Here is a 22,437-nt window from a genome sequence, read left to right on the forward strand (position 1 = left end):
ATGTAACTGAGATACGCCCCCTGAAGACCTATCTAAGTTACAACAGCCTCCCAAGGCTGCCCTATGGGCCATAGTACTGCCTGGAATCTCTGCAGAGCTCTGTGCTGCAGCCCTACCGTAGGCATACCCCCTATATTGTGGGTTGCAAGTGAATCCTCTGAAGAACAGCCTGTAGCCATCTGCCTCCATCCCTGTCCTCAGGGAGTCCTTCCCCTGGTGGATATGGGACTTTTAGTGCCACTTTATACCACCCACGTCCTTTTTCCTCTTGTAAATAGGCCAGGGTGGGAATAATAATCTCATTCATTACCTTTAAAACAGTGCATCAGTATGGATAGGTTATCCCTTCAGTTATAGACTGCATATAGAAATATGTGCTTTTCTGAACTTCCTTATAACAAGAAGAGGGCTGGGCAGAGTGTGCTGGAATATTTCATAATGCTGTTAGTGTTTGATTGTGGATATCCTGTTCTGCTCAGCATATCCTTTTACAAAAACAGTTTTATTATCCCCCCAAGACCATTACATGTTAAATATGAAGCATAATGTGACTGGCCCTTCTTTTATTTGCGATAGTGTCCCTTTTTCCTCATAGGAAGCCAAAATAGTAGTAGATTTAATATCCAACTGATGCAAGAGGACATGTGTTTACTCTGTTTACTCTAGTGACCAAGTTTGCGGACCAAGAAACCAGGTCTGTAATTCAGTCTGCCAATGGTTTCTGTTCAGATTGTATTACTTAAGTATAATACCATCCCTGTCCAAAGAAGTCTCCCTGTTCTTAAATGCATTTCATTCTTAATGGTATTTTATCTGACCCAGCAATCTGAGACGTTACCTCATAGTCTGACAGGACAATACTCTGAGGGATGGATTAAGCAAGACAGCCCCTGGTCAATTCTAATGTGGCGGTCAAACCAAACTATGAGATAGATGGGCTTCAGACTATCCGGCCTACCACAAGCCACACATAGTAAGAGGCCAGCCAACCTCTTTCATGCCGCAGAATAGGCTCAGAGCCAGCTTTTCACTGTGCACCAAGAGTAGCTGATTAGAAAAAGGGGAAATCTGGTCAAGTTAGTGGTTTGGGATCATCATGCCTCACTGCTACTGTAATAATTGAACTGCACTGCTAATCTCATATAAAACCACAGACATTATAAAAAAGGAGGCAGGAAATATTCTTTTTTTACTTTCCTCCTTCTTACTCGTTCCTTCTCTGTCTTTTCTCCTTACTGCCAGATCAGATCACTTTATAAAGGAGGTAGTATCATTATCCCCATTTTATATGGGAAAACCGAGGCAGAGAGTGGGGAAGTGACTTGCCCAAGGTCACCCAGCAGGCAATTTCAAATTCACATTGGTAACTAGGAGATCCAGAGGTCCCGATCCAAAGTCCCTGAAGGTCAATTGGTGTCTTTCCACAGCCATCAAAGGACTTTGGATCAGGGCCACAGTGAATTACTGAATGTTGCTAATTAACAGGAGAGGGAATAAACAACATGAAAAGCAAGAATAATGCATCACAGCCTTTTTTCATTTATTTCATCCATTATTATGATTATTTATTTGTGTCAGAACAGTGCCTAGAGACCTTGCTTGAGATTAGGGTCCCACTGTGCTAAGCGCTCTACATATTTTAAGAGCCAGCCTCTGCCTCAAGTAATGTACAATCTCTATAGACATGACAGATAAAGGGTATGGTACAGGGAGTTTTATCCCTACTTTACAGCTGGGAAAAGTGAGGCACAAAGAGACTGAATCCCTTGCCCAAAATCACATAGATAAGTCTGTGGCAGAGCTGGGCAGTGACCCTAGATCCTTCCCGTCCCAGCCTACCACCTTAAAATGAGACTAATTGTAGTTTAATTTGGATAACGCTTCATAATACAGTAAATATTCTACAGTACATTTGGTGAAAACAATGAAGTCTCAGTGACATGAAACATCAATTGAAGATCTGCTATTAAATGTTTGCTTAGAGGTGGAGCAAGACCAACCATTTTTGTACAGATTATGAAGTGTGTGATTTAGCAAAACTCAGATAAGCACAGTTCTACTGTTTCATGCTTCATAAAGATGATTCCAAATGATGCTCCAAGCTCAAACATAAAGTACTGAATTCCCAGCACATAGCATTACAAAAGGTCTGCCACTGGCTTAGGGTTAGAGCCATTCTGTTGCTCATGAAGTAGGGTCTCCCACTTGTCAAGCTGAATGTAAATGCCAAATCTGACACCTCTGACTCATATATTGTGTTTGCAGGTGTCCACATCTGGCTAAGAACAACTGAGAATGAGAACTCCTCCAAAAGCAGTATAAAAAGTGAAAACAAAAGAGAGGAGGATTTGACTTCCAAAATGCAAACTATCTATTTTTGGATATTCTCAGAGTGGTAATAATTTCTCATATTGATTCCTAAATGTTGCTTAACTTGATGTATGCTGAGAGCTGTCATGCAACTTTACAAGCCCAGTATGTTGTTCAAACTCTACTTTTCATAAAATTAGACCTTACTTTCCAATTTTAGCTTAAAAATAATAATTGAAATGAGATGCAAACATGAAAAGCTTCACACTAATAGAAAAACTGGCTATTTTATGCATTTCCCACCTTCCTTCATTTTAGAAGAAAAGCATTTGTGTATTTGGGTGTGCATTTGAAGGCCATTTTTATCACTACAATTTTGCAAATATCACATCAGAAGTAAAAAGAAAAATTGCAAAAATGGAGCAATGTGGCATCTTGTAAAAATGATTGCAAAATTCAAAAATGACTGAAAATAAGTGAAATGACTATGGAAATCACCATGCACTGTATTCTTGCAAAACTCAGGGGGTGGAATTTTGCCCATAGATTTTCAAAAGAACAAAAAATCCACAATACTCTCCTCTTGCACAGTGATATTATTGCCTCAATAAAGTTGTCAGTGTAGCTGACCTCCTAAATCATCTCAGATTACTAAGAACTGAAGCATGAAAGAAAGTTGTACTCTTTAAAGAAAATCAAAACCCTCTCTTCCCCCTATTCTCAAGCATAATATTCCAGATCTACAGTGTAGGAACTAGCTCCCTAGGAATCACTATAGGAAAGTTAGTATTTCCATATAAACAACACAAAAAAGGCTACTGGAGACTGGGTTCAAATCTACCTTGTATCCGTTAGGAATGTAAGACCATGTCCCAATTATGGAAATAACTGCTGTTTAAGGGACCCTAGAAGAAAAATCTTTGTTGGGGAGCTGATGTCCTCTCATGTAGTTGAGAATGAACTGTGAAAGCTGCTACAGAGTTGGGCAGTAAATGTCTTGGGTAAAATTTACAAAAGAGACTATGTGACTTAGGAGTCTAAGTCCTATTTTGAAAAGTGACTTGGGCACTTAAAAGCCAAGTCTCATTGAAAGTAAATGGGACACTTAGGGCTCCTCGGTCGCTTAGTTGCTTTTGAAAGTGTAATATCTTAGTCTGCATTAGTCTTTTTTTCACTGCAATATGAAACTGTTTATTAATTGTGTCAGGGAACACCACATCTGGCTCCCCCAACCTTGTAGGAATTACAGTGTAGAGGGGCATGTAGGCTAAACCATAGCTTTTTAGCTCTATTATAAGGGATCCTAGAATTCTGTTTGCCAGGGAAAAACACAGAATTGGTGTTGTTACTGAGACTCTTTAGTTTTTACATTTTATGAAAAAATAAAAACATGTGTTAACTTAATTTTACTCAAAGTACCAATGCCACTTATTCAATGCATGCAACTTCTCCCCCTTGTGGTTGATTTTGAATGCACTTGAAATTTACATAGCTAAACATACTCCACTAAACTGCTTCCAGCATAGAGGTTATTCAACAGCCTATAGGGGTTCATGTTTTAATACATCTCGAATTTCACTTCAGCCTCCATCCATGAGTAATTAAAGTTATGAAAACCATGCCAAAAAAACTTTTAAAAATCACCCCTAAAGACCACGTCACTGAGTTTAGCAAGGGCAAATTTCACATTGCTGGTAATGTGCTGTTCTGTTCTGTATGCAGCAAAGCTGTAGATTACGTTGGAAGGCAGACAATTGTAGAACACATGGAAAGCACTCAACATAAACTGAATGAAAAGAAATGAAAACAAGAGGCTAAAACAGCAGGGCCATCAAAAACAATAAAGAAACAATGCACTGTGACTGGATTATTCTATTAACTTTTTTATTTTAATGATTGATGGCACTGGTAGGCTTCAAACTTGCTTAAAAATTGTAAATATATCAATAAAACATTGTGTTCAACTGATACCTATATACATTGTGGCTAGGGAAACTGAAGTTCAGCATTTCATTTTAATCATGGAAAAATGCAGATTTTTATGTTATTTTAACAGAAAATTGTGTTTGTTTTTTTAAATCACAGAAAACTAGGAACCCTGTTTATTACAAAATAGCATCTACTTATTAAACAGAGGCCCAGAACAGGAAAAGGAAATGGATACTGTAGGTGAGTTAGCATTAAAGAGCATTGAGAGACTGGTGAGAATTCTACTGGAAGTCTACACACCAGTTTGCTGCAAAATAACTACATTGGCTTTTAAGCCATACTGTTTGTTATTCTGGTGTGCGTCAGTTTGTGGACATGATTATTTTGGAATTAAAATGTCCTTTTTCAATTCAGCTTTTACCAATTGAAAATTAAAATAATACCCTTGTATTTCAAAATAAGCATGTGCACACACGGGTTAGCAGGTGTGAATTAAATCTGATGTAGTTTTTTTAGTGCACATTTGAGTGCAGACAAGGCCTACCACTAGAATAGCAGAGGTTGCCAAAGGTCAAGGTTGTGTGGGCTGAGATTTACAGATGAAAAGTTCTACACAAGAGTTAGGAAATATTGCTATTATTAGTGCCAGGACATAGCAGTATCTGGAAGCCCTCAGGACTGTAATAGCAAGGGGATGCTGTAGGTCCAAATGTAAGCATGTCAGCTGATCTGAGGGCTGGGGGGCGCCTGCAGATGTAACAAGGCTGGAACAACAAGCAATGCTCTGGGCGAGGAGTGAAATACACTGGTAGAGCTTCATGGGAACATGCATATTGAGTATAAATCTATATTCAGCCTGCCTAAATGGCAGACCACAGGCAAGACTAGAGCCTTGACACCACTGATCATGCTACTGACACCACCTAAGAACAGGCTAGCAGTAGTTGTAGCTCTCATTGTACTGTTAGAGCTAAGACACACAGGGCCAGAGTTTCTCAGTAGCAGCACACTGATACAAACTGCCCCCAGCCTATTTCTGCTACAGCAGCAGGTGTGCACTGCTCACTCAGGGCCAGGATTTTCAACAATAGGAGCCTCAAGTGAGGCTCCTAAATCTATAATAAGGCACCTAAATAAGCAGTCTGATTTTCAAAAGTGCTAAGCAGCCAGAAGCTCCCAATAACTTCAATAGGAACAGCTGGGACCTCACCACTTTTAAAAATCAAGCCTCTTATGACAAATTATGCAGTCGAGTTTCCCGCATTTGGGGAAATCGCAGGAGTCAGCACACCCACAGTGCAATGGGTGAGCCTCACCCTGGGAAAACCACCTTCGTGACCATGGTCTCTCTCCTGCCAGGGTGAGCAGAAGCAAAGTGGGTAACTGTGCTTGGGATAAGGGGAGGAGCAAGTTACTGTGCCTGGGGCAAACACAGCACTTCTGGTGCTGCAGCTGGAACTCTCCCCACCACAACCAAGCTACAGGAATTGAACTTAGAACCTCTGTGCACCAGAGCACAGACTTCTGCTACTTGAGCTAATAGAGCAACACCATTAGCTTATGGCAGCCATAGAACCTAATCCTATATAGACTACCCACCTGAGAGGAACATGACACATTTAGTCCAGGAATAATGATACCTACCTCCTTCATGCTAGGTGAAGGGAGGAGGAGATAATCTACTGTACAAAACTGCATGTTACCTGTCTACAATAGTTATATATGACATAAAACATATCTTATGTATATGACATGAACAGTTATTATACAGATGTATAATATTTCTTACAGAGGAAGCTTGAGGAGACACATAGCAAGGCCCCAGGGTATCACAATAATGGGTGAGGATCTATGGCATGTATTATACATGAGGTCAGAATAGATTATCATAATGGTCCCTTCCAGTCTTAAAACCTATGAATCTGTAATAATAACAAACACCACCACCTATCTCTTATACAGCACTTTTTCCCAGTAGGTGTCACAGTGTTTTACAAATGATGGTTAAGTATCATTATCCCCATTTTACATATGGGAAACTGAGAAACAGAGAGGTGATGTGACTTGCCCAAGGTCACCCAGTTGACCAATGGCAGAGCATAGAGCCTTATGTTCCTATGTCTTTATGTACATAAGGCCTGTTCTTAACTTATTGTACATCTGTTCCTTAGCTGGTGCAGACAGGAACAACAATCCAAAAGAAAGGACATCCCAAGACTATAACAGGGTTCTAAAAAGAACTAGATAAGTTCCTGGAGGATAGGTCCATCAATGGCTATTAGCCAGGATGGGCAGGGATGGTGTCTCTAGCCTCTGTTTGCCAGAAGATGGGAATGGCCGACAGGGAATGGATCACTTGATGATTACCTGTCCTGTTCATTACCTCTGGGGCACCTGGCATTGGTCACTGTCGGAAGACAGGATAATGGGCTAGATGGAACTTTAGTCTGATACAGTATGGCCTTTCTTATCTTCCTTTGTTCTTCCTAGTTCTCCTGAGTCCCGGTCCAGTGTTCTATCCTTTAGGTCATACTGCCTCCCCTAGCCATGAATCTATGAATAATCATACTCTGGACCTAACCAGATGTGATCATGCAGTGCTGGTCAAGGGCACACCTAGCACTTTTCACTGCTATTAGTCCAACGTTTTAATGCATCCTCTTTCCTATTCCCACTTCCCTCAGTAAGTGGCGGGGGGAAGAAAACATTTTAAAAATCGTCAATCATTATTGCAGACTTAAAATACAATGCAAATAGCTCACCAAGTGTTACAGTCTTTGTTCACTGTCTCTCCTTTAGCGTATTCTCTTCCATTGTGGAAACATGGGCACTTCTCAGGAACAACGCATTTGTTTTCATGTCGTACCTAAAAAAAAACAAACCCCACACACACATTTTATCAAGAGTTTGGCCCCTTAATATCTGCTAGTATAAATTACAAGCACACTAAAGGAAAACAAACATGAGAAAATGCAGATGCAATAGCAAAGGAGACAAGACTATCCTGAACAAATCCAGAGATGCATGAAATGCAACCTCACCTCTAGTCTGGAGGAAAAGATGGAAGGGACTGGACACTGGCTGAAGTTGCTGAGAGAAACTGGGGCAGTAAAATCGAATAGGCCACAAGAGAACTTACTAATGAACTGATGAGAAAGACTAAACATGGGATAGGGTGAAGAAGGATAAAGAAAAAAGGAATATGGCTACTACGACGAGCAGAGGGGAAGCATGCAGTGAGCTATATAAGAAGCCAGAAGTAGAGTTAAGGCTGATTAGCAGTCAAAGGACAAACACTGAAAAGAAAAAGAAACAGTATCAAGTGAAACCGACTGTGACCACAAGAAAAGAGCATGGTTCAGGCCACTTGTAGCTCTGATAAAGCAAACTGATTAGGTTGGTGCCTTGCAGATGCTGGGAGTATTTGCCAGTGTTCTGCCAACTGCAGATTAATGACCAAAGGAACAGCTCCCTTGAGAGGGTATTCCACAGACTAATAGATTTTAGGATTGGGGAATGTGTCAGTATATTCAGCCTATTTTTTCCTGTCTTAACTTCATCCCATTATTTATATTTATAGCCCTTCACTTTTATGTAATACTAGATTCATAGATTCATAGATACTAAGCTCAGAAGGGACCATTCTGATCATCTAGTCCGACCTCCTGCACAGCGCAGGCCACAGAATCTCACCCACCCACTCCTATGAAAAACCTCACCCATGTCTGAGCTATTGAAGTCCTTAAATCATGGTTCAAAGACTTCAAGGAGCAGAGAAGCCTCCCTCAAGTCAACCATGCCCCATGCTACAGAGGAAGGGGAAAATTCCTTCCCGACCTCAAATATGGCAATCAGCTAAACCCTGAGCATATGGGCAAGATTCACCAGCCAGATACCCAGGAAAGAATTTTCTATAGTAACTCAGATCCCATCCATCTAATATCCCATCTCAGGGGATTTGGCCTATTTACCCTGAATATTTAAAGATCAATTACTTACCAAAATCCCATTATCCCATCATACCATCTCCTCCATAAACTTATCGAGTAGAATCTTAAAGCCAGATAGATCTTTTGCCCCCACTGCTTCCCTTGGAAGGCTATTCCAAAACTTCACTCCTCTGATGGTTAAAAACCTTCGTCTGATTTCAAGTCTAAACTTCCTGGTGGTCAGTTTATACCCATTTATTCTTGTGTCCACATTGGTGCTGAGCTGAAATAATTCCTCTCCCTCTCCTGTATTTATCCCTCTGATATATTTATAGAGAGCAATCATATCTCCCCTCAACCTTCTTTTAGTTAGGCTAAACAAGCCAAGCTCCTTAAGTCTCCTTTCATAAGACAAGTTTTCCATTCCTCGGATCATCCTAGTAGCCCTTCTCTGTACCTGCTCCAGTTTGAATTCATCCTTTTTAAACATGGGAGACCAGAACTGCACACAGTATTCTAGGTGAGGTCTCACCAGTGCCTTGTATAACGGTACTAAAACCTCCTTATCCCTCCTGGAAATGCCTCTCCTGATGCATCCCAAAACCGCATTAGCTTTTTTCACAGCCATGTCACATTGGCAGCTCATAGTCATCCTATGATCAACCAATACACCAAGGCCCTTCTCCTCTTCCGTTACTTCTAATTGATGTGTCCCCAACTTATAACTAAAATTCTTGTTATTAATCCCTAAATGCATAACCTTACACTTCTCACTATTAAATTTCATCCTATTACTATTACTCCAGTTTACAAGGTAATCCAGATCCTCCTGTATAATATCCCGATCCTTCTCCGGATTGGCAATACCTCCCAGCTTTGTATCATCTGCAAACTTTATTAGCACACTCCCACTTTTTGTGCCAAGGTCAGTAATAAAAAGATTAAATAAGATTGGTCCCAAAACCGATCCCTGAGGAACTCCACTGGTAACCTCCCTCCAACCTGACAGTTCGCCTTTCAGTAGGACCCGTTGCAGTCTCCCCTTTAACCAATTCCTTATCCACCTTTTGATGTTCATATTGATCCCCATCTTCTCCAATTTAACTAATAATTCCCCATGTGGCACAGTATCAAATGCCTTACTGAAATCTAGGTAAATTAGATCCACTGCATTTCCTTTATCTAAAAAATCTGTTACTTTTTCAAAAAAGGAGATTAGGTTGGTTTGGAACGATCCACCTTTTGTAAAACCATGTTGTATTTTGTCCCATTTACCATTGACTTCAATGTCCTTAACTAATTTCTCCTTCAAAATTTTTTCCAGGACCTTGCATACTACAGATGTCAAACTAACTGGCCTGTAGTTACCCGGATCACTTTTTTTTCCTTTCTTAAAAATAGGAACTATATTAGCAATTCTCCAATCATTCGGTACTATTCCTGAGTTTACAGATTCATTAAAAATTCTTGCTAATGGGCTTGCAATTTCAGGTGCCAATTCCTTTAATATTCTTGGATGAAGATTATCTGGGCCCCCCGATTTAGTCCCATTAAGCTGTTTCAGTTTCGCTTCTACCTCTGATATGGTAATATCTACCTCTATATCCTCCTTCCCATTTGTCATGCTACCATTATCCCCAAGATCCTCTTTAGCCTTATTAAAGACTGAGGCAAAGTATTTGTTTAGATATTGGGCCATGCCTAGATTATCTTTAACCTCCACTCCATCCTCAGTGTTTAGCGGCCCCACTTCTTCCTTCTTAGTTTTCTTCTTATTTATATGGCTATAGAACCTTTTACTATTGGTTTTAATTCCCTTTGCAAGGTCCAACTCTACTCGACTTTTAGCCTGTAGAGTGTACTAAGTGTCTTCCTCTTCAAATACACATACATTTGGCCAAATTTGTTCTTTTAATCTCTTTCTTGAGAAATCAGTCCTTCCAGACCTTCAGCTCTTTCGGTTACTTTTCTCTGAATTTTCTTAAATTTATCACAGACTTTCCACAATGGAGATGCCCACAACTATGGAGTCGGGCAAAAACCAACATGGGTTTGGTTTTGCTAAAATCTGGTTTTGGTTTATGGCCTGTTGGAATACAGAATATTTCCCCTCACCAAGGCCCAAAATCTCAAAACTCACCTGCTCACTTTTAACTGTCAAAGTGAAATAATCACGTCTGCGTCCTTCATATGTCTGAATTGGAAATGAGACCCATCTAGTCTGACTGCCAGGGTGAGTCAGCAGAATATCTCTGCACTTCCACACAAGGTCCTAGAACTTGGCATCAGTTCAAAGGGTTAGCACTGGCCCCAATCTATTCAATACTAAACACAGGTTCTGAAACTGTGGTCCATGGACCATTAGAAGTCCACAGAGAGCTGGCTGATCACATGGGGTATGTCTACATAACGGCTGAGAAGGTGCTCCCCAGCATGGGTAGATAGACATGCACTAGCAGAGTGGCTGGGGCAACACAGGTGACTACTCAGGTTAGCCGCCTGATATGTAGCTGAGAAAAATGACTGGAAGAAAGAATATTTTCATGAATATAAGCGAGGCAAAATAAGCCACATTTTCTCTTTCAGTTTGCAATGGATGGGAATGGCCACATTAGTAATACACTTAATATATTATCGTCCATACCAGTGTAACAGAAACGATGAATAATATACTTGAGAGTCCTGTAATAAAGTCAGTGCAGCAGAAGGAAAAAGAAGCTGAGATAAGGGCAATAGGGAGGAACATATCCCACATAATGTGGTTTATGGTATGAAAAGGTTTGAGAATCCCAATGATAAAAAATAGTGTGGTTTTCAAAACAGCAGTTTCAACTAATACAGTTCAATTTATCCTTTCTATAATTTTGCCAAGACAAGACATGGTTAAAAAACTTTCTGAAAGCTGTTTTCAAGACTAGGTAGTGACCTACTCTCAGTTTTCAAAATCACATGTTACTTTTGTAGTGTATGTAGGTCACAGAATAGGGATTTTTCAGTTTTGTTTTGTTCTTTTAAATATTTGATGCCTGACGGTTCCAGAGACAGCTACTCACTCAGTAACGTGTTTAGCTCATACGCAAGGTTTTATGTAGCCTGAATCTGACACTTCTTGGCACTTACATTTTGTATAACAACTAACCCAGAATTTTAATGCAAAGCATTTTACATTACAGAGGGCCTTTTATCCACATGCAGCCCAAAGTGCTCTATGGTTTTTCAAGGGCACTATTATGCTATGTAAGTCCAAGCCCATGGAGGTCAGATGCGGGCAGAGGTGCACTTCCCCAGTGTGATGTTCTAGAGGCATTGCTTCAGACTCAATCTCCATACCTCCAGTAGCACAGAGGGAGAACGGGCCAGAAGAGATCCCAGTTATGCCCTTTGAAAAGGTGCAGCATTTGCTCTGTTTCCCTCATTTCAAAGTGAGCTCCTGGTGATACATAGGAAGACTGTGTTTGTGGCCCCACTCTTACCCTTCCACTTCCCAGCTCTTCTGTGGAACTTAGCACCACTGTCAGCACTAGGCTTGAGTAGGACCAAGCTAACCTCCTTGGGCACAAAACCTGGGACTGGTCAATGGTGAAGGGGTTAATGAAGGGAAGATTGGTGCATTTTCTCCTTGGCCCCTTAGCCATTCACACACTCATACAGAGCTAATCACAATCTACTCCTGACAGCACAGACTACACAGATAAATGTCATTTTGCCCAGACTAACATGCAGCCATCGCTGGGGAGAAAAGCAGCAACTATGAAATAATTGTGTAGACTCTTAAAGGCAGGAAGTGACAAATTCTTTATCCAGTTGAAACCATAGGCAGGGAATTAGGGATATTAATAATTTTGCCTCCAAAACCACATGATCAGAAGCTCAGTTTTTAACTTCCATCCTGAAGCTGGCAGCCCAGTGCCCCAACACCATGCTGGGTCACAGATCTGTAATGACTGAAAGAAAAATGCCACATACTGCCTTAACACCACTTCTGTCTGTAAACAGTCACATTTCCCATGGAAATCTTGCATCCAGTAGATGCCTTCTCCTGTTTAGCACAGGAGATCTAACAGTCTCTCAGTTTAAGGTACATGGGCATGGCTGCGTGGGGAGGTAACCTCAAGGAAGGTCAGAGAACTGTAAGGAGAATAGCTGCTGTTCACACCATCTCACATCCTCATTAGCAGTGCTCAGGGAGAGCATTCATAGGATTTATGTGGCTGACTAGTTGATGAAGATTCCAGCTGTTTGGGGATGTGCGAGAAACACCCACCGTTTGGCATAGTAATTGTTTACATGTCCCGTTCTCGGTACAAGATTTCTCAAAGCATTTTTAAAAATTAAAAAGAACATTTTAGGCTTCAAAATGTTTAAGGTTCCTCAGTCCTATCAGCTTTATTTGTGTTTAATTGTGATCTGCTTTGTCCTGCACTTTTCCCCTGCTCATGGAACCTCAGATTCTCTCATTCCACCTCTCCGTAAGCTGGGGTAGTAAAGTAGGAAAGGGAGAAAAATGCCTTCAGAGACTTTGTTTACACTGGGAAAGTGCATCCTGTTGGAACACATTAACTAACATGTTTTAACTAACACAAAGCTAAGCACAACTTTGCCCTTAGCAGGGACACAGACAGTCATGTTAAAAAATGTGTTAACCATGATAGACTAGCGTGTTTTAAAACTCTACTTTTACTTATCTATTCTAGATGCTAAGTCATGTTTATCATCATGTTAGTTAACCCTAATTTTCCAACCTAATGCATCTTCCTAGTGTAGCTATGGGCCGAGAGTTACTGAAAAGGAAGGAAAGGAGTACTTGTGGCACCTTAGAGACTAACAAATTTATTTGAGCATAAGCTTTTGTGAGCTACAGCTCACTTGATCACATGCATGCAGTGGAAAATACAGTGGAGATTTATATACACAGAGAACATGAAACAATGGGTGTTCCATACACACTGTAACAAGAGTGATCGGGTAAGGTGAGCTGGAAATGGCCCCCCTTGATTATCACTACAAAAGGTCCCCCCCCACTCTCCTGCTGGTAATAGCTCACCATACCTGATCACTCTCATTACAGTGTGTATGGTAACACCCATTGTTTCATGTTCTCTGTGTATATAAATCTCCCCACTGTATTTTCCACTGAATGCATCCGATGAAGCGAGCTATAGCTCATGAAAGCTTATGCTCGAATAAATTTGTTAGTCTCTAAGGTGCCACAAGTACACCTTTTCTTTTTACAGATACAGATTAACATGGCTGCTACTCTGAAGAATGTGTGAGAAACAGTGTGTGTGTGTGGGGGGGGGGTGAAATAAACATGGAGAAATAGTTTTACTTTGTGTAATGACACATCCACTCCCAGTCTTTATTCAAGCCTAAGTTAATTGTATACAGTCTGCAAATTAATTCCAATTCAGCAGTCTTGTTGGAGTCTGTTTCTGAAATTTTTTTGTTGAAGAATTGCACTTTTAGGTCTGTAATCAAGTGACCAAAGAGATTGAAGTGTTCTCCGACTGGTTTTTGAATGTTATAATTCTTGACGTCTGATTTGTGTCCATTTCTCTCGCCTATTCTTGGAGACTTCTGTGTTACAGTTTGTTGTCAGAGCTGAACAAACCTGCAGTGAATAATTTATGCTAAAGCTGGTCAGAAAACCCAAATCATTCCCTTATAAAAAAAAAAATTGGGAACCTACCCCCCACCCCCACCAGTTTCCAAATTTTCCAATGGAAATGTCAGATTTTCCATGGGATTTTTCTAAATGGTACAACATTTTGAAATTAACATTTTTATTTCATTTCGATATGCTGAAACAAAATGAATGTTTTTGTTTTTGATTTCAAATGTCATTTCATTTCAGTTTCTGAAAACAAAAACAATTTTGATTCTCTGTTTTGGGCTTCTGTCCGTCCTCCCCAACCTCTGACTTCTCCCTTTTTTATATTCCCCTCTTTTTTCCACTAGAGTGGGGAAACCCCTACTTTTCACACTTTTTTTTTAAAACATATTTTTCTACCTAGAAATAGTTGGCAAAGTCATAAGCAAGTGAGAAAAAGTAGTTTTTTCCCCTCAATTTTGCACACATACTTACTGATTTCCAGTGTTTCGAGGTAGAAAAATGTAAAAATATATGAAAAGTGGGGTTTTCCCCATTCCAATGGGGAAAAAGGGGGGGAACATAAAAAGGGAGAGAAAGGGAAGGGGGAAAACAAAAAATCCAAACTAGAAAATTAAACGATGGGGCAATGGGGAATACATAAATAAAACTTAAATTCTTATTTCCCAAAACCAAAATATTTTAAGTTAAAAAAAATGTTGAGGGTTTTTTTTTATTGTCAGCTGTAAATTATTTTTTGTTTGTTCTGAATTTTGCAATTGGAAAAAAATTAAAAATTATTTAAATCAACATTTTCACCTGGAAAATTTCAACTTAAATAAAACTATGTTTTCTGAGGGGACACTTTTTCCATCAAAAAATTTCAAACAGTTCCAATTTATACGATGTCTCCTTGTTCATACTGTCCTTTTTTATTATTCAAATATGTTATTCACAACTGTTCAACACATTAGAACCTATGGATTGCTCTGTGGATTGTAGTTAACCCAGTTAACACATTTTTAAGTGTGTGTTTGTCTATGCTAAGGGCAACATTGTGTTTATCATCACGTGTTGCAGTAAGCATTTGTTCTTTGTGCTGGATCATTGGTCACATAAACCATATGGCATTGTGTTTCTTGATTGGATGCTTTAGGCTTTAAAAGCAAGGGGATTTCCTCTTCCGTTCATGAATTATTTGTAAGCATTCTGATTGTCTGACTAATCTATTGTGCAAATAACAAAAAGATATTTTGAAATGTCCACAAGTGCACTTCTGGTGATAATACTTGTGCAAATATTTATCTATGCTAGTATTCAAGATACTTTTGCTTCCGACACATATTCCTGCAAACAACAATTATTCCCCTGAAGGTTTGAGAATTAAAAGGGTCCTGGGGACCAGCAAAGTGAATTGGCAAGTCTCATTTGTGAAAAATATTCACAACTACTTTTTTTATTGCATTTGCTCAGCTCTACTCATTGCTAATCTGGAAAATACCAAGATCATTACATTATTTAATTTCCACCCCATCTCTATCTTTAGGAACACTCTGGGGAGGAGAAACTGGCATCCACTAAAATTGAATGACTAAAAAGGAGCATTACACATGATTGATATTAAAATCTTGTTGCCTGTGGTGAAGGCTGCTGTGAGCACAAGTTTCAGAGTAGCAGCCGTGTTAGTCTGTATTTGCAAAAAGAAAAGGAGGACTTGTGGCACCTTAGAGACTAACAAATTTGTTTGAGCATAAGCTTTCGTGAGCTACAGCTCACTTCATCAGATAAATGCATCCGATGAAGTGAGCTGTAGCTCACGAACGCTTATGCTCAAACAAATTTGTTAGTCTCTAAGGTGCCACAAGTACTCCTTTTCTTTTTGTGAGCACAAGGTTAAGCTGGTTGCCAAACGCAGAATCAGGAATGATTCTTCCCCGAGGCTCTTTTGATTGAACCTTTGGGGTATATTTTGTCTTGCTCTGGAGACTGCTCATTAGCATCATATGAGCATATCCCACCCAATCCATTTCAGGAGTTCCCCAGGGCCAGTGAATCTCAGACCTTTCCATTTTCTATACCCAGGTTCCCAGCAAGAGAGAAAAAACAAACAAACAAAAAAAACAACCTGAGCCCTGATGCTCTCTTTTTATGGCACAGGCTACCATGACATAAGTATGCCTTCAGATGTTAACTTAGTCTGAGGATAGTTTCCAAAATGGAGGGTCTTGTGGGTTTTCTCACCTGCCAGAATGGAAGTTAGCAAGATACAAAGCAACTGCTCTGAGATTGAGTTTTCCCAGTAGATTGAACTATACTGCCACCTAGTGGATAAAAGGGGCTATCCCTATTTTACCAGGTTTCAAGGGATGGTCCTAATCCTACAAAGCCTAAACTCAGGCGAATCATTCCACTGACCTCAGTGGAGCAGTTTGCATTAAATTCCAAGAGCTGCCTCTTCTGGTAAGAGTCTTAGGGTCTGTGCGCACTACAGAGACTACACCAGCATAGCTATGTCGGCATAGCCCCATAGCATAGGGGATTTTTCGATTGGTGCAAGAACACCCCCTGCCCAAACAATATTAGTTACATCAACAGAAACACTCTGCCATTGATATAGCTGCGCCTATGCTGGGATTTATGTCAGCTACATGTAGACCAAGGCTGATGCAGAAATTGTCTGGATGATGGATCAAACCAGTTCAGAAAAAATAGGAACCTGTGCAGTAGCACTGGTTAAATAAAGCCACTGTGAATAATATTAGGCCTAGTCTACACTAGAAAATTAGGTTGGCTGAACTATGTTGGGCAGGGTATGAAAAATCCACACCCAAATGGCATATTGAAACCGGTGTAGACAGTGCTAGGCAGATGGAAGAATTCTTCCATCAACCTAGCTACTGGCTCTTGGGAAGGTGTATTACTTATGCCAATGGAGAAAGCATAGACGCTGGCATCCTCCGGGCCCAGGAGTTGCTCAACCCCTCGCTCCGCCCCAGGTCCTGCCACCCACCTGCCCCCTTCCCCAAGCCTCCACCTCATCCTGCTTCTTCCCACCCCTGCTCTGCCCAAGGCCCCACCCCCACCACATCCCTTCTCCCAAGTTCCCAACCCAGCCCACCTTTTCCCACCCCCACTCTGTCTCTTCCCTGCCTCTTCACACCGAGTTCCACCCTCCCATGAGGTGCCCTGTCCTCAATCCTCCCCCTTCCTCCCAGAGCCTCCTGCATGCCGTGAAACAGCTGATTGTGGCAGGCAGAAGGTGCTGGGAGGGAGAGGGAGGGGAAGAGTTAATCAGTGGGGCCGCCTGCCGGTAGGAGGCGCTGGGCGACTGTGGGGGAAAGCTGGCTGCAAGTGGGTGCTAAGCAGCCGCTAATTTTTTTCTGTGGGTGCTCCAGGGCTGGAGCACCCATGGAGTCAGCGCCTATAGGGGAAACCCCTCCTGTTGACGTAGGTGGTGCCTACACTGAAGTGTACACATTTTAAGGGTAGACAAGCCCTCAGTTTCAAACGTTGGCATTTTCCCCCATTGAATAATTATAACTACTTTTTTCATTACATGAATAGCTCTAACCTGGACCTTCACCAGTTCCTGGAAGCAGCCCCAAATCTCAGATCCATTGCACAAATAGAGCAGATCAGGATAATTCTCATAGACTTTGGCATGAACCCAAACAAACTGCAAATCTTTGGGAGGCTCACTTACTAACATTATTATGTACTATGCTAGAAGATTGTCTCTCCCCCCCCAGCAAGGAAAATTAGTGGAATATTTTTAGCATTTGAAATCTGAAAAGTAGTAACAGTTTTAATAAAGAGGAAAATGAATTATTCTTGTAGGTGAATAATTTGTCCTTGAAAGTATTGATGTATAATCTCTCTCAATCACTGTTTTGTATCTGCCACAAAAGAGTGCTGTTGGAACTAGCCCATTGCTAGCATTGCTTACTGATGACACAAAAGACTATAGCTGGAAGTACAAGGAGCTTTCCTCATCCTAGCTGCAACTCACAGTCTCAGCTGCTGTCATCAGAAAACATTTCTATTTTGGAGCAGAATCTGCCCCTATAAATGTCTGATTATCAGCAAATATGGTACCAATCTTCCAACAAAACAAAACAAAAAAGGAAAGTGATCCTGAAAATTACTGTCTAATAAGCCATCTAGTTTCTAGTAAGATATTGGAAGAAATACTGAAAGAGAAAAGAACTATACTCTGATATAAAAGAAAAAGCACCACAGGTCTATAAATCTACATAGTTGCTACAAATGAAGTCAACCACTGTTTTAGATAGAATTAAAAACTAGTAAACAAAGTGAATTCTCAAGGGCTGTTCAAAGAATTTCCATGGCAAAGGTTTTTCAATAGAAATTTTTTTTTTCCAAAATGAACTTTTTTTTTTTTTTTTTTTGCCAAAAGTCTCTTTCTGAGGAAAATTACAATTTTTCATTGAAAAATCAAATGCCCCAAATGGAAACATTTTCTGTTTTCAAGCAAAAACCAAAATATTTTGACCGCAAATTGAAATACCAGGAGCACCACCTCCCCTAACCAAGAAGGGAGGTCTTGATGCATCACAGAAGATGTAGTTGACCAAGGAGCCTAGCCTAAAGAGGAGAATGGGAACATGAGGTACCTGAACTGTAACTCCCAGGACGCACCATATCAGAATCAAAATATATTGGATTGTGGCCAAAATATGTTGGGTTTTAACTTTTCTCCAAAAACTCAGAATTTTCAGGGGGAGGGGTAGAAAACCATTTTCTTCTCAGCTCTAGAATGCATTATTATTGGTTAAAACCTGATACTGGGCCACATATGCTTTAAAATGTCAACGAAAAGACTGTCTGTGCTTGGAGCAGCTTACACTCCAAGTTGTAAGACATCAACAAAAGAGATGCATTGGGGGCCCAGAGAGAGAGTGTCTTTTTATTTCTGTATTTATTAACATTAGGTGGGTGACAGAATTTCTACTGATACAAGTTAGCATTAGTAAACATGGTGGAAGTAGTGACCAAAATTTTTAAAAATGGATGCTTAAAGTTGGGCTTCTAAATTCATATTTAGGAACTTACATCATTGGCCTCATTTTTCCAAAGTGTTCAGCACCCAGTAACGCCTATTGAAATTAGTGGGAACTCCCGGCTACTTATCAGAGAATTTATTTGGGTGCCTACATATACATTTAGGAGGCTAAATATAATCACTCATTTTATAAAACTTTGACCTTAACTTCTAGTAGTGCACATGCTTTCCTTTATTAACTAAAAGTAAATCTCCACATTAGGAAATCTGCACTACTTTGAGCTCAAACCTTAAATAGCTGTAAAGAAAAATCAGCACTTGCAGTTCCATAATTAACAGAAAACCTTTCCCTTTGGTTTATGCTAGGTTTGTAGGCAGGCAGATAAATGATCTAGTTTAGAAGACAGTATTAACAGGCCTTGGACTACTATAAATGCAGTTCCAACCAGAGTCTCTGAGTTTTAAGGAAAGTTAAATCAAGACAACAAAACCCCTAGTTTGCCAGCATTTTTTTCCCCAAAAGAATTTGTTCAACAATTTTTTTCCCTTCATATGTCATAAATTATTCACAGATAAATGTGTTCATTCTCCGATCAGTTTTACTAGGGGGAGCGGGCACAGAAGCACCGCCTACAGCAGCTTTATAAAAGATGCATAGTGAGTTCCAACTGTAACCCACCCACATTGGCCTCTGGGCACTAGCAGCTGTGTGAGTGAGTGAGAGCTTAACCACACCTCCTCACCTAGCTAGACAAGCCCCAATAGGTTGTGCAGCATCCCTACCCCATGCTCTGAGAATGACGGCTGCAGCATTCTCATAGATTCCATAGGGATTAAGGCCTGAAGGGATCATTAGATCATCTAGTCTGGCCTCCTGTATATCACAGGTTATTAAATCTCACCCAAATACTCCTATCTTGAGTCCACTGATGTAAATTAGACTAAAGCATATCTGTCCTCGGGACTAAACCGTTGTGTGATAGGAGAGCCACACAGGCAGATAGCAGGAGAAACCAAGGTGCCACCAACACCTGAGGCCCCTGCAGTGCCAGGGAATTGATTAGTGAGATATACCTAGATGATGCTAGCAAGTGATCCATGGCCCATGCTGAAGAGAAAGGCAAAAACCCTAAGTCCCTGCCAATCTGACCCTGGGGAAAAATTCCATCCTGACCCCAAAACTGGAGATATGTTTGACTTTGAGCACAATAAGCAATGCACATGAGCCAGGAATCAAAAGCTATGTCTCCATTTGGAGCTGGGGGTCTGAATCCCAGCTCAAGTAGACATATTCATCATAGCTCTCATTGTCGTAGAGTGCTAAAAATAGAATGTAGCCACAGCAGCATAAGCTCTAGGCTGGACTAGCCACCCAGAGTACGTGCCTATGGTCTCAGATGGATATGTACTTGATATGGCAAGGCCATAGCGCAGCTCATGTTGCCACAGCTACATTCTATTTTTAGCATGCTAGCACAAAGAGAGCTAGCACAGGTATGTCTACTCAAGCTGGAAATCACAACCCTAGATCCAAGTCGAAATGTACTCTAAGAAGGAAGATTTTCTATACCTCCTCACATAGTTGCCGACTTCATGGGTGCTCCAGGGCTGGTGCACCCACGGGAAAAAAAGTGGGTGCTCAGCACCCACCAGCAGGCCCTACCAATCAGCTCCTCCCCCACCCCCAGCACCTCTTGCCTCCCATGGATCAGCTGTTCAGCAGCATGCAGGAGGCACTGGAGAGAGGAGGAGGAGCAAGGGTGGAGTGCGCTCAGGGGAGGGAGCAGAATGGGGCAGGAAGAGGAGGGGTGGGGCAGGGGAGGGGCCTTAGAGGAAGGGGTGGAGCGGGGGTCGAGCAGCCCTGGGGAACTCAGAAAATAGGCACCTCTGCTGCCTCAGAACACTGGTCCACCCTGTCTGGTGTCCCATCTCCAGCTGTGGTCAATCTCAGATGCTTCAAAGAAAGGCAAAAGTCATCAAGGTAATTGGGCATTAGAGAAAAAAAATCTTTCCTGCAGGTGGCCAGCTGAAACCCTGAATCATGAGATTTAATCATAGTCATTGTCTTGGTGCATAGTCATTCTGGCTGCTTTCTATGAAGGGGTGCTAGGTAGGGGGAAGGGGCTTTCTGTGCATTTTCCCTTCCCAATGCACCTGCTCTGGGGCATCAAAATGTGGCTGTTAGCACTCAGTTATTATGCTACCTGTTGCAGAATACACTGCAAACAACCACATGGTTTTGAACAGCAGGAAAGCTGTGAATAGGAAAGAATGAAAGCAAGAACATCAGGATGATCCACTTTTATTTGCCTCAGTTACTAAACATAGTAATTCACATTTTGCTTACCATTCCTTTGGGACAGAGGCATCCAGATATGCAGCCATGGCTAGCACACTCTAAGTCATAGTTCTGGCAGGTCTTGGTACACTCTATCCCTTCAGCTCTTGGGTTATTTGGAGGGCAAACAAACTTATCCATAGGTGCCCTGCATATCAAGCTCCTTTTTACTTGAAGGAAGAAAATTTAAACAATTTTAATTAAGAAGAAAATTTCATTAGGATAACTGTGCTCTTAGGGATCTGTCAGCATTGTGATCAGAAGCTTGGTTTTGTGAAAGGACTAAAGCAGAACATAGGTTCCATACCCAGTTTCCCATGCCTGTGCGGCTAGAGGGTGACATTTCTAAAAACCCCAGTGAATCTCAGTGGGATAACACACAAAATTGGTACTGCTTTAACACCACCAGTATAGTTAAAGCAGTACAATCCCTTAACATGGGAACAGTTATACTGAGAGAAAGGTGCCAGTATAGGTGATGCCCCTTAAGAAAGAGGAATAAGGTATATCAGTATAAAGCACTCAGTATAATTGCATCCTTGCTATGCTGTTACAACTATAGGCATGTCAACAGTGTGCATGCCATTATGGTATTATGCTGAGTACACACAATACACGCCCCCCCTAGCCTGGGTATAAATAGCAGTGTATACGATAAGACTCTGCTTAGATGAGTGAAGACATGCCAGAGCCTCAGGGTATGCATCCTACACAGCTCTCTTCATGCCCAAGCAGTGCCTTTCCCATCTATACATGGTTATTTGTAGCAGCATAGCATCCTGCTGCCTCTCTGCTGTAGAGCCTATCCCCACCGGAAAGCAAGAGTCCAGCAGCAGGAATATGCTCCATCAAGGAAAGGCAATAGGGAAAGTCTCTGGCAGCTCCAGTAAAAGAAAATCACCCTGTGTGACCCTGGCACTCCAACAGTCACCACGATCATGTAATTAGGATAGGTTTTATACAAAGTGTGCCTTGTGAGATATCATTCTAAAAGTCTTGATCTGCTAGACAGCAATATCTTGTTCAATTGTATGTGCTGTCATCATACGTGAAGTTATGAAGTTTAGCTACGTGTGTGTTACTGAAACGTGTTGGGAGGTTGAAAACACCCACAAGCCGCCTTATAACAATAAAAAGGCCAAACAAGGTGAATGGCTTATTGAGGAAAGGCACACAGGCACACGGATTACCCCAGGAACTGTGTACAACAGAAACCTCTCAGAAGTAGCACTGCACAATGAGAACTGTCTGACCCAAGTCACAGCAAAGAGCTTTCCAGCAAGTGGGAAGAAGATATAAAAGGGGAGAAATGACATCA

The 22,437-nt window shown here is 41.1% G+C and overlaps 1 protein-coding gene and 1 pseudogene across 1 annotated transcript in view; both read right to left on the bottom strand.

The window, feature by feature from the left end:
* The window catches only part of VWF (von Willebrand factor), a 224,737-nt gene that overhangs the window by 137,181 nt on the left and 65,119 nt on the right, over positions 1–22,437 (bottom strand). The window contains 2 exon segments of the mRNA XM_043514792.1: positions 7,002–7,105; positions 21,129–21,289. Coding sequence (XP_043370727.1) covers positions 7,002–7,105; positions 21,129–21,289 — 265 coding nt within the window.
* On the bottom strand, positions 5,463–5,607 carry LOC119850256 (annotated as a pseudogene).

The sequence above is a fragment of the Dermochelys coriacea genome, chromosome 1, assembly GCF_009764565.3.
Source record: "Dermochelys coriacea isolate rDerCor1 chromosome 1, rDerCor1.pri.v4, whole genome shotgun sequence".
In the NCBI taxonomy this organism is placed as follows: Eukaryota; Metazoa; Chordata; order Testudines; family Dermochelyidae; genus Dermochelys; species Dermochelys coriacea.